Source organism: Podarcis raffonei, chromosome 2 (genome assembly GCF_027172205.1).
Source record: "Podarcis raffonei isolate rPodRaf1 chromosome 2, rPodRaf1.pri, whole genome shotgun sequence".
Taxonomy (NCBI): domain Eukaryota; kingdom Metazoa; phylum Chordata; class Lepidosauria; order Squamata; family Lacertidae; genus Podarcis; species Podarcis raffonei.
This window is the reverse complement of record NC_070603.1, coordinates 116,049,506-116,061,368: the sequence shown is the minus strand read 5'-3', so window position 1 is coordinate 116,061,368 and position 11,863 is coordinate 116,049,506. Positions and strand designations below refer to the sequence as shown.

Below are 11,863 nucleotides of genomic sequence, written 5' to 3'. Positions count from 1 at the left end.
TCAGGGAAGCACTTTAGGGCAGACCCGACCCCGGGAACCCACTTGGGGGTCACACCCACCTCTGCTTGCTGTTTGCAGCTGAATCGGGGAAAAGAGCTATTGGTTTTTCTGTGGATTGACATTTGTTCCTAATTCAGTGGGTTTTTCCATGGAAAGCAGAGGGGCAAACAAAAAACTGCTTTGACCCATGCCTAGAAAGCACGGGAGGAAATGCTTTCTAGGCATGGGACCTATTTTCTCCTATATATTGTTCTGGATCAAGATTTCACCCCAGAGAAATTGCAAGCTTCTTTCCTATCTTTGGGTAGTCTTCCTTACACACACCCACACACACCCCTCTGTGATATGGCCAGGCAGCAGCAACAAAAAAGAGATTAGATACAACCACAACTATATCCCAACTATATGTCCATAAAAGCATAGATATTAGTGAAAATAACATACAAAAATGCATTACCTGGAGGCAAGTTGCTCTGAATTTATGAATTCTTGTACACATTACTTGGCTGGGAAAGTGCACTAGGAAAATTCAGAGAAGTACGAATGTGAATGGGTGGCTGTGATTCAGCTTGCTTATTGAACTATAAAGTGCACATTGGTTATGCAGGGGTTGGACTAGATGACATCTGGGGTCCCTTCCAACACTACAATTCCTTGATTCTTTGGAAATAGGGAGGTGTGGACTCAATAGAAGATTTTGACCGTGGCAACAGTGATCCTAAAGTTTCTTTATTGTCCTGAAAATACACCTGCATTTTTATATCTAAGCATTTTGAAACTAGCTGTGCAGAGACTGAGTCCAGCACTTTATAGCATATCAAGGACAAATTTTAAATATAATTGTTTTAATTGGTAAACAATGAAAATAAGATTGTTTTACGTTATTGCTTCCCACCCTATGTTTTTAGCTGTTCTTATTCTTGTCCATAAGTCAGGGAAAAAGGCGGGATATAAATTAATAATAATATAGAAAAACAAATATATAATTTTGCTGTGTTTATAGTATATTTGCCTGCAAGATGGAGTGGAGTCCCCACCAAAAATTGTCCTTTCTATAGCAACCCTCGGCTCTGCACAGGCACAGAACCCAAAGATGTGACTGCAAGGAAATCACAAAGAGGAACTGAAGACATTTTTTATTTTATTTTGGAGAGTGTTTCCTATGTAATTTGAGATCCTGCTAATGCTTGATTTGAATCATGGTAATGCAAACATGATTTAAATTCTGTTAATTCATTTGTATTAATCGCTTATTTGTATTTTAAAGTTCTTCTTATACAAACTCAGGTTACAGACGCTTCAGGTTGTGTTTTTTCAGGTTATGGACCCGCTGAAACCCGGAAGTACCAGAACAGATTACTTCTGGGTTTTGGGGGTCGTGCATGTGCAGAAGTGCCGCTGCGGGTTGTGAACGTGCATCAATAGAATTTCTCCCAATCCCTAGTTTTGGGGTTTTAACTTCTTAACCGTCATCCAATTCTGTGTGCAAAAAAGTACCAAAAGCAAACTTTTAATTGTGCAGTTCACATATATAGCCCTGCTTATAAGTCCTTCTAAGACATTGTGCCAAATAGTCACACATACAATATCTCTCAATTCCAGCCTGTTATCCGTTACCATTTCAGAGAAGGTTCCCTTTGGCACCATGGAAGAGAAAGAATTAAATTTACTCACCTACCACCCAATAGTCCCCAGGCTTCTCCTCAGCTGCTAATTGCTTAATTAAACAACAAGCATGTAAGCGGTAACCATACAATTAGCCTAATTTGGACCAGATAATGACTTCAATGGGTGAATCTGTAGAGAACTTCCCAAGAAGAATCCACAGATCTTCTGTCAAGATCCAGAGTGATTTCCTACCTTGCATTTCCCTTCCCAGAAGCCTCCTCCAGAGGAATCACCTTGCCCACTCGGAGACTCAACTTCTTGGTTATTTTTACAAAGTTAGCAATAATAATAATAATAATACTAATAATATTAATTTTATTATTTATATGCCGCTCACTGACTGGGTTGCCCCAGCCACTCTAGGCAGCTCCCGACAAAGTATTAAAAGCACAACAAAACATCAACCATAAAAAACTCCCCTGAACATGGCCATCTTCAGATGTTTTATAAAAGTCAAATAGCTTAGCGGTATCTTGAGCAGCCTCAATTGATTTGCATTGCTTTCCATGCCTGTACACTGTGGTAGCATGTTGTCCTTAGCGGGTGATGTGTAAATTCTTTTATGAATGAATAAGAGAACGCAAATCACTGTCCTTGTGAGGGAGCAGCCTCTGCTTCAAGAAAGAAGTTCTTAGCAGAGACCGCTCTCTCTTCCTGGCCTGGACATAGTAATCCCCTGCTCTGCTCTGGGATCGCATCTGGCGGGGAGCTGGCTTCAGGCACCAGGCCCACTGGCGGACCAACTCTGCGTTTCAAAGATGTCTGCAAACATGACACGAAGGCTGACAATATCAACCCGGCATTTTGGAATCCCTTGCAGGTGATTGTAGTGCCTAGAGACAGATAGGTCATGTATTCACAGCAGCGGCCAGAGGAGGAATGACTGCGAGGAGGAGCACAGAGAGATGAAATGCCCTAGTTCATCTGCAGCAGAACAACTAGACGCCTTCATCTGCCCCAGCTGACACAAAACATGTCTCTCCTGCAATGGTCTCTACAGCCACAGCAGGCACTGCAATCTTCCCACAAGCTTGACCTCACCCAGAGATGCACTTCTCCATTGCCTCCCAAGAAAGATGGATGCCAGCTTTGAATATATTAAAACAGTGGGTAGAATGGCATGAAACAAGGCTGCATATTGGCTCCCACACTCTTCAACTTGTACAAAATGATATGGTGCCACATCTAGCACTGGCGTAATCCCCCGCCCCATCAATTAGCAATAGGAAAATATCTTGTCTGCTATATGCCAATGATGTGGTGCTCCTATCACTCTCCCGATTAGGTCTTAACAATCTGCTTACAGCGTTTAGCATGTATTCAAGTGGGAAGACCTCCTCGTGAATTACCCCAATACCAAAATTATGGTCTTTGGGAAGCGTAGTCCCAGATTCAAATGGAAAATGGATCAGCAGAATCTGGAGCAAACACGCTCCTTCAGATATCTGGGAGTTCTCTTCACTGAGACACTATCATGGAAGGGGCACATTGCAGCTACGAAACTCAAAGCGCAGAAAGCTTGTGGGGCATTAATGGAATTCTATTTTAGGGTGGGTGGCCAGTTACTAGAACCTGTGCTGAAAATCTTTGCTAGCAAAGTGGTTTCCCAGATGCTCCATGGAGTAGCGATATGGGGCATGGACCTAAAGGCTAACAAAGCCTCAGAAATAGTGCAGAACAAATTCCTCAGGAAAGGGCTCTCGCTCCCCAACAGGACCCCAGCTGCTCTTCTTCGTGCTGAAGCTGACGTGACAACAATACAGGCTAGAATTGATTCCCTGTGCCTAAATTATGTGAAAAGACTTCAATCTCTTTCGGTGGAGAGATTCCCCGCTATGTCTTACACAGAATGGGAGCAGACCAAATGCTGGAAGGCTGGCATCCAATGCCTCTTGTCCCAATATCAATTACAAGATCTTCAGGTGACCACAAAGGTGGATAAGAGGCACTTAAGAGACTGTCTCTTTGGGTCCCATGCAGAAAGAGATCTAACCATGATTGCTTTTACCAAGAGCTCACCATGGTTCCCACTTATCAAAACGGAGCATGCCCGAGCCAGATACCTGACAAAGCTCCCACGCTGTACTAAGAATCGCTTTTACAGAACTATGATTCCAATCGATGCCCTCGGCGGTGTTGGATGGAGGGTATGGCAAAGTACATTACGAAGAGAGACTCTGTCTGTGTGGACAACCCTGCGTCAAGGACCTGTGCCATTATTTATTGCAGTGCCCGTTATATATAGACCCAAGAGACCAATTTATAAAACCCCTGTTTACAAGTGGAACACATTTGCATAGGGTGGAAAGGGTGAAATGGCTGCTGAGAGACACCGATGACTTTGTTACTTATAAAGTGGCACTCTCTGAGCTGGCAGCTAAGATCAGGATGAAGGAACTAGAGAAAATAGCGGTCAACTGCAAAGGGGATTCAGATATTCAATTTGGCACATCTTACCTGAGAATCTTCTGCTATTCTATTCCATTTAATGCAACAAATAATTTTAGTAGCAGTGACCGTTTAGTAGACAGCGGCGTTCATCTTGCCTTACTGGTCAAGGGAGCCGGCGTACAGCTTCTGAGTCATGTGGCCAGCATGACTAAGCCACTTCTGGTGAACCAGAGCAGCTCACGGAAACGCAGTTTACCTCCCTGCGGGAGTGGTACCTATTATCTATTTGCACTTTGACATGATTTTGAACTGCTAGGTTGGCAGGAGCAAGGACCGAGCAATGGGAGCTCACCTTGTTGCGGGGATTCGAACCGCCAACCTTCTGATCGGCAAGCCCTAGGCTCTGTTGTTTAACCCACAGCACCACCTGCGTCACTTTTGATTTCAAGTATATTAAACCATAATTATTAAAAGCCAGGGCGGGGGGAGGGAGAGAAAATGCAGGTTGTTAAGTTGTGGGTGAACATATCAGACGACACAGCGATTCTTCAAACAGCTCTTGTTTATTCACAGGCCAGAACAGAATTGAACTGAAGGATTCAGCCAGCCTGCTTACATAGAGCTCCAGTACAACGCAACTGTAACAACTTTCTGTAACTATCCAATCACTGAACGTCACTTTCAATCCCTTATTTGCATATGTGGACCTGAGTGAAAATTATCTACAGTATCCCCCTGCTGGCCCAGGGGGAGAACCTCAGTACATAATACAGGTGATGCTGAAAAGACCCTCTTTGGGGGAGGATTCCACATTTAGGACCACAGGGAAGACACCATGTGAATTATAAAGGGCAGACATAGCCAAGTTGCTGGACTACAACTCCCATCTCTGAATTCAGTGAGATTTCTCTCTGAGGAAGTGTGGAGATGGGGAGGCTGCATTTGCAAGGGGTTGGGGCCTCACAGACAGTCTTCTTATTTCCTTCCTACCTGAGATCCACAAGCTTTGGTTGCAAAAGGTGCCTGGAGGGGTTGTTCTCCAGTAATCTATTAATCAATGTGGGCATTTTAACAGCTGGTGGAGGTCCTTTCATGAGAGGAAGGTGAACAACAGAACCAAGATTGCAGCGTGAATTCTTTGGAGGAATAGATTCTTTATTGGGAAGGTTAAAGTGTTTCCCTCTCTTTAAGGACTCCACTGCAGAGGGAATTCTGGGAAAGGGAAGGGAAAAGAAAATTCCAGATTTTGTTTTGTTGTTTCTGTGGGATGTGAAACACAAGAGCAGTCAAGTACAACATTCCTAGAGTGAACATGTTTACACATGGAGAGGGATGTTTGTCCAGCCAGCAGGTAAACTTCCTGTTCCCTTCTGGGCTGGGACAGACTTCCTCTACATGTGACTAGAGGTGGGTGTGGCCTCACCTGTGCAGGTAATGACAAAAGCACAGGGTAGGGCATCCATATCTCTCTCTTTCACCACATGCATCGAAGAAGCAACATCTACTGAGTGAAAGATGCCCTCTTGGCTCTCAGACAAGAGAGGACAAAGGGACTGTCTTCTTAAGAGATAGATTCCAAGTGTATGTTACTTCATTAAGCTTAAATCTGCCTTCTGGGATCTGACTGTGAACAGAATGTGAGTAAACTCTTTTTATACTTTTGTAAAAGACTGTGTCGTCTCTTCTATTTTATGAGGGAATAAGGGGAAATTACCAGAATAGTTATTATAGAGGCTTTAGCGAGCCTGAGCAAACGCTGCCGTTGCAAACTTAAAATAAAGGGGAATGTATTACTCTGCTGAAACTGGGAAACTTGTTAACACAAGTTGGATAAGGATATAATCAGACAATATATCCTCTCCTGCATCCCTGAACATTCCCACAGTTTCCTCCGAGTGTGACTGGAATGACTCCTCAGGGCATCTGCAAAGATGTCAATTCTACTCTTAACAGGAGATCCTGAGGTGGGTTTCATTTTTCCACAGAAAAAAGAAAGGGAGGAGGGTCTCTCCAGAGAACGAGGTTCCTGAGAATGTGTAGAGTTCAGCTCCCGAGTCTGCATCAGAAAGAGACACATATCCCTCTTCGTAGTCCAGAGTCACTCGGATCCTCTTGGGCTCCTCACTCAGGGACAAAGGAAAGTTATAAGGGGATGTCCAGGCCCAGTACTTGTCAAGCCACTTCCCCACAGCCCAGATGCCTCCCTTAGGGCTTAAGGAGAAGTAGCCCTTTCTCTCCACAGATTTCCTGGCAACCCCCACAGCCCACGATATTCCACTTTCTGCAGTGACTTCCCAGAAATGTCGGCCTGCTGTGAATCCCTCACGTCCCAACACACAAGGCATGTCACTGAATCTCTCAGGATAATTGGACAGGACTTGACATTTGCTTCCCCTTCTCACACTTTTCCGATCCTTGGACAGGATGAGGCAGGGATGGGCTGTGTCTGGATCCAGAGTAACATTTGCTGTTGAGAGAAGATGAGGGAAAGAGAAGAGAGGCAGAATCATCCCAGAGGCGCCAGGATCTTCTGCTCGTGGCTGCAGCTGCGGATCCTCTAAAGGCGGCAGCGGCGGCACGATGGCTGCTCGTGCTGCTGCGAGCCCCTGCGGGGTGACTTCTTGTCACCCCTGCAGACATGGAACTCAGGGCGTAGCACCCCCATGCCCCCCCGATGCGACACCACTGGGGGGGAGATTACCCCCGAACTATATCGCCGCCACAGCCACAACCTTCCCGACGCAGCCATGGCCGACAAAACCTTTTAATCATGGTAATCTAAACTTGATTTTAATTCTGTTAATCCATTGTTTGTTAATAGCTTATTTGCATGTTACAATTCTTGATGCTTATTTACGATGTATTGCAGTAGAACAATTGGAAAGAATTCCCATTCACCCCTTCCCAACAAGTAGGCGGAGTTTGTGGCCCCGCACGGTGCCACCCACAATGTAACTGTGTGCTTGGCCCACCCCCACCTGGAGGGCCAATGGGATGTTTGGCCCGGAGTAGGTTTGGAGGACTAATTTCTAAAAAATTATATTTGAAAAGCTGACAGGAATCCATGGAGATATTGAGGGTCCGTGTTGAACAGGGGATTAGGGCCAAATTAAAACATAGAAGTGGCAGCTCTGTGTGCAATGCTAAATAATCAGCACAATTCAAACCAACAAATTAGAAGAAGGGGGGAAATGCAACAGGGAAAACCTCCTGATGAATGCAGTCCAATCATGTTTAATGTGAAGCAGATCAAAGAATCCAGTAAAAGCAAAGGGGGAAGGAGAAGAATTAGGCTGCAAACACACTAACCCGCTTGGAGCACAAAGTTTTCCCACCTCAATCCATAATATTATATGCAGGTACTACTTCTCCCTCTCTTAGAATAACACAAAGGACAGGACAGATCACAATCCCATTGAAATACCAGTCCCTTGCCCCACCTTGAATTTGGTCCTTTACCCAAAATTTACCTTTCTGAAGCAGTCCGGATAACAGAGCATCTGAAGAAGCAAAGAGATATAAAGTTTGAGAAATAGACTTTTATAACTCAAATAAGTTCACAACAAAAATTTCATTTTGTAACATATTTTGGACTAATAAAATCCCTGCAGACATTCATTACCTTTTATTTTCTCCATCCCAACATACAGAAAGGGATTTGCAGCCCTGAATTTTGAGATCTCCCTCTTCAATTCTAGTGGGAAAGTCAGTGGATTTCCAGATGTCCCCCTTCGCTCACACCTGATGGGAAAAAGACATGTTAACCCATTTCAAATCCAGAATTTCTGAGGGCAGCAAAAGAAAGGAATTGAGAGGAGGAAAGAAACTGTATAAAGCCAAGAGGGAGAGACAGAGGAATGGAGTCACAGCGGGGGGAAGATTCCTCCTTACTAGGGACTCCAAAGCCAGACAACTGAGGGCCAAAGGAGCAGCCCTTTGTCTGAATCTCTTCACTTACATCCACTCAAATGGAGAAATAAAATAAAGTCCAGTGATGCCACTCTGCTCAGAGTTTTTCCATTTCAGCTGCACTGCCTACAACATGCAAGAAAGATGTGCTGTTGTTGACAAAAGTGAAATGTTCCTTCTATCCTGGCATGCTCTGGTCCATAAGGTCACGAAGAGTCAGACACAACTAAACAACATCATCGTCTTATCATGAACCCAAGTGACACCTTGAAGTTACATATTGCAGCTGGGATATGTTCAGGAACATGGTAAACACCCCAACTCCTGCTCCCCGTTTTTAGCCCCACAGGTGACAGGTAACTGTGTGGGACTCTGTGGAATAGTCTCATAGATGGTCCATTGGACAGGTGTCTGTGTGGGACTGAGTGGGGCAGCCATCACGGAGTTTGCTGTTGGTGTGGCAAATCTAGATACTGTGAAGTATTATCATTATTGTTCATTTGATTTCTATTCCACTTTATAATCTTCATATGATATTCTTTCCCCGTTTACCTGTGAAGTTTGAGGGAGTGATATTAATGGAGATGAGCAGGATCCCCTTACCTCTGCAAAGTTCTTCTAATATCCTAGAAGGGAAAAGAGGAAACTCAGAATAGAATTCACTATTTGGATTTGATATCCCGCTTTATCACTACCCTAAGGAGTCTCAAAGCAGCTAACATTCTCCTTTCCCTTCCTCCCCCACAACAAACACTCTGTGAGGTGAGTGGGGCTGAGAGGCTTCAGAGAAATGTCACCCAGCAGCTGCATGTGGAGGAGCGGAGACGCGAACCCGGTTCACTGGATTATGAGACTACCACTCTTAACCACTATACCACACTGGCTCTCAAAGAACATCTAACCAAGATGATTTTAACTTACTCCACCTTTCCATATCAGGTTTCTGATGCAGCCCTTGGCTAGCGCTTCCCCCCAACACTGCCATTCCGTGAGGGGGCCAGGGGCATAGTGACAAGACCCCTGCCAACAGGCAGGGTGAGATCCCTGTGTGGGATGCCTGGCTCAAAATCATGTGCCTGGGGCTAAGATCCCTCTGGCCCTCCTAACGCTACACTCCTGCTAAGAAATGCAAGCCCCAACTCTGTGCCCCATTTGACAGCAGTCCCTTCTACCTGACCTCCTCTGTCCCTCCCCCTTTGGTCCAACATGGTCCACCCTGTAAAGCTCCGTGTCCAAGAATTCCCCCTTTTCCTCCTACGGAGCTTTCCCTGTCAGAACCTGCTCCTTAAAGCTGAATCGGGCCAAACAGCAATGCACAGAAAGCCCAATTTGCCATTGGTTGTGCTTTAGCTTTAAAGAGGAATTTTGTGGGGGGAGTGGGGGAGAAACCTTGGGTAGGGACTGGGAAAGCACTGACCTGTGCCAGGAAAAAGTGCAGCAAATGGTAAGTGTGGTTAAACCCTGAGAGAGGAACTTTGGGCTGTTCCTGCCACAGTCTCACCTGCAGGAGTTCACTCGCTGGCTGCTGACTCTTCTCCTCCATCTCCCGGATGCTCCTTTCAAGAGAGGAGAGTTCATCTGAGAGTCGAGCCAGCTGCTCCTCCCTTCTTCTTGTGATCTCCTTCTCCATCTCTTCTATTTCATTCAGCAGATGCTTTTCTTGTTTTTCCAGAAACTGGTGCAGTTGTTTGAACCTCTCCAGTGTATTCTGCCTCTCAGTTTCTGTTAATTTCTTCAATAGGCAGGAAGAAAGAGGAAAAGAGGAGGCCAGAGTCTCTAGAAAGACCTTCATTAACAATGTTATGGTAAATCACTCAATCATGGGGCTACATCATGACTTGGGACTCAACTACACTGCACTAATATATGCCTTATAAACATGTGACACCAGGGGGCCCCTATAGAGTTGTGATCTGTCCCAATGAGAAATTGCACTGAGAACTATTTTTTTTAATAGCAGTTTTATAGTGTTTTCCATATCAGTATAGATCCAGCCTTGGTCCTTCAAGTATACTTGGATCTCTTAGTAGTCATTGTCACACTTACAAGCAGGCTGTTGCTTTCTTCTCCTATATTTGCTTCATAAGGCAGAATTTTCTCTCTCTCTCTCTTCAGATGCTCCAGGCGATCACAGATGAGTGTCTAAAGAGAAAACAAAATATCAGCTTGGATAAGGACTGGGAGTGGTATTTTACATATATTTAATTTTTGTGGCCCCTCACTATTACATTTCTATCTGATAATAGCTCTGGGAGCTTCTAGGGTTTTTTTGCTGTACGTTTAAAATTCAAGGGTCGCTTGAGAACTTTCATTCTATTACTCTTATTACATAACATTATTATTACTACATTACACAGGAACCCTTTGGCACAAGTGCAGAAAAAATGTGCTTTAAAAAACAAAACCACATTTTAAAAAGTTGCCTTTGAAGCAGAACAAAGTGTTTGTTTCTTTTTGAAAAGCACAGAGACTAGGCCCAATTTTTCATCCGAATTAAGGCACAGATTAGCAATTTATTATGTTTGCTTTATAGCCACATTGACAGCATATTCTGTACACAGAGACACAGAAAGATGTGAAAGCGTTATGTTAGCAAGTGTCAAATTGACTTCCTACCTTGTATTCCTGGGCAGCCTCTTCCTTGAGAACCACAGTGTGTGATTTATGTTCTGGGGATCGCTCACAAACCCAACACACCAATTCTTCATCTTCTTTGCAGAACAAGTGGAGTTTTTCCTTGTGTTTCTTACACAGATCCTTTTCCTCTTTATTTGGTGGCAGGAGTTTAATTTTTTCCACTATATTGGCCAGCTGCCAATTGGGGCGGAAATTCCCTCTCTGCATCCGGGCTTTGCAGACGGGACACTCCAAGTCCCCCACCTGCATTGGTTCCCATGTGTCAAAATACTTTACAATGCAGTCCCGGCAGAAGTTGTGGCCACAGTCCAAGGTCACAGGGTCTGTCAGATACCCCAGGCAGATGGGGCATGTGGCTTCTTCTCCCACATCCGTGGATGAGGATGAGGCCATGATAGAGGAAGAGTCTGTGGCTTTGTTGAGATGAGAGGTAGCAGGATGTGAATGAACTTGAGAGTGGGGAAAATGCCCGTAAGGTAAAAACTATTCAGTATTAATCGTTTTCACATCCTTCCAGTAAAACTAACTCTGCATTTCACTTTCTTATGAAACGTATCTTCCATAATTGGTCCTGTTATACATATTTTAAGGTGCTCGCATATAGTAGGCACACACTCACCACAGAAAACCAATCCTTCGGCCTTCAAAAAATTAGGAAATACTCCCAGAAAAACTAGAAATTCTATCTGAGTGTATAAAATTTAGACAGTTCACACAGCAAGAGCGAGGCTGCCTTTAGACTCCAGTTGAACTGTGGGACGCCTTCATGTAGGTAGAAGGAACTTCTTGGTAAAATCATTCTTCCACAGCCTGGCAAGGCTTTAGACTTTCAAATCACTGCAATTGAAAAGAGGCCAGTCTGTGTCATTAAACTCTGACACCAAGGTCTTCACCATTTCCAAAGGATGCTCTGGCAAGCCCTGGAAAAACAATTAGCATGTATTGTTCAAATCTATGAGCGACAGATTTGTAAACATATTGGACAAACAAAATATTCTGAGCATGGTCTGATTTACAAGTAGAACCCTTTTCTGTGTCTTTTCCACAGGCAACTCCCCATCCACATCATCCCCCATGTTGGGGGGGTCCATCATTCTGGGCCCCAAACAGTGTTTGCACATTCGCATGCCAATCAAACACACACAAAATGCTTGGTACTGTACCTGTATGATGACTTTTGGTGGTCCTTGGTTAAGGGCTGTATGATTTCTAAAATCTTTAAAAGTTTTGTTCTGGGTCCCCTCACTGCCTTGCAAGG

The 11,863-nt window shown here is 44.3% G+C and overlaps 1 protein-coding gene across 3 annotated transcripts in view; it reads right to left on the bottom strand.

Moving 5' to 3' along the window:
- Positions 1-11,399, bottom strand: part of LOC128409056 (tripartite motif-containing protein 10-like) — an 83,502-nt gene extending 72,103 nt beyond the window's left edge. The window contains exons 1-7 of one of the 3 annotated variants that reach the window (XM_053379254.1): positions 10,585-11,391; positions 10,015-10,110; positions 9,470-9,700; positions 8,572-8,594; positions 7,682-7,800; positions 7,500-7,559; positions 5,944-6,526 (exon numbers count right to left, since the gene is read on the bottom strand). In XM_053379254.1, the coding sequence (XP_053235229.1) occupies positions 6,006-6,526; positions 7,500-7,559; positions 7,682-7,800; positions 8,572-8,594; positions 9,470-9,700; positions 10,015-10,110; positions 10,585-10,998 (1,464 nt within the window). In that variant the 5' untranslated portion in view covers positions 10,999-11,391 and the 3' untranslated portion in view covers positions 5,944-6,005. Of the gene's footprint in view, positions 1-5,943; positions 6,527-7,499; positions 7,560-7,681; positions 7,801-8,571; positions 8,595-9,469; positions 9,701-10,014; positions 10,111-10,584 lie in introns of those variants that run through there. The other 2 variants (XM_053379255.1, XM_053379256.1) reach the window with 2 other exon arrangements.
- Between the last annotated feature and the right edge of the window lie 464 nt (positions 11,400-11,863).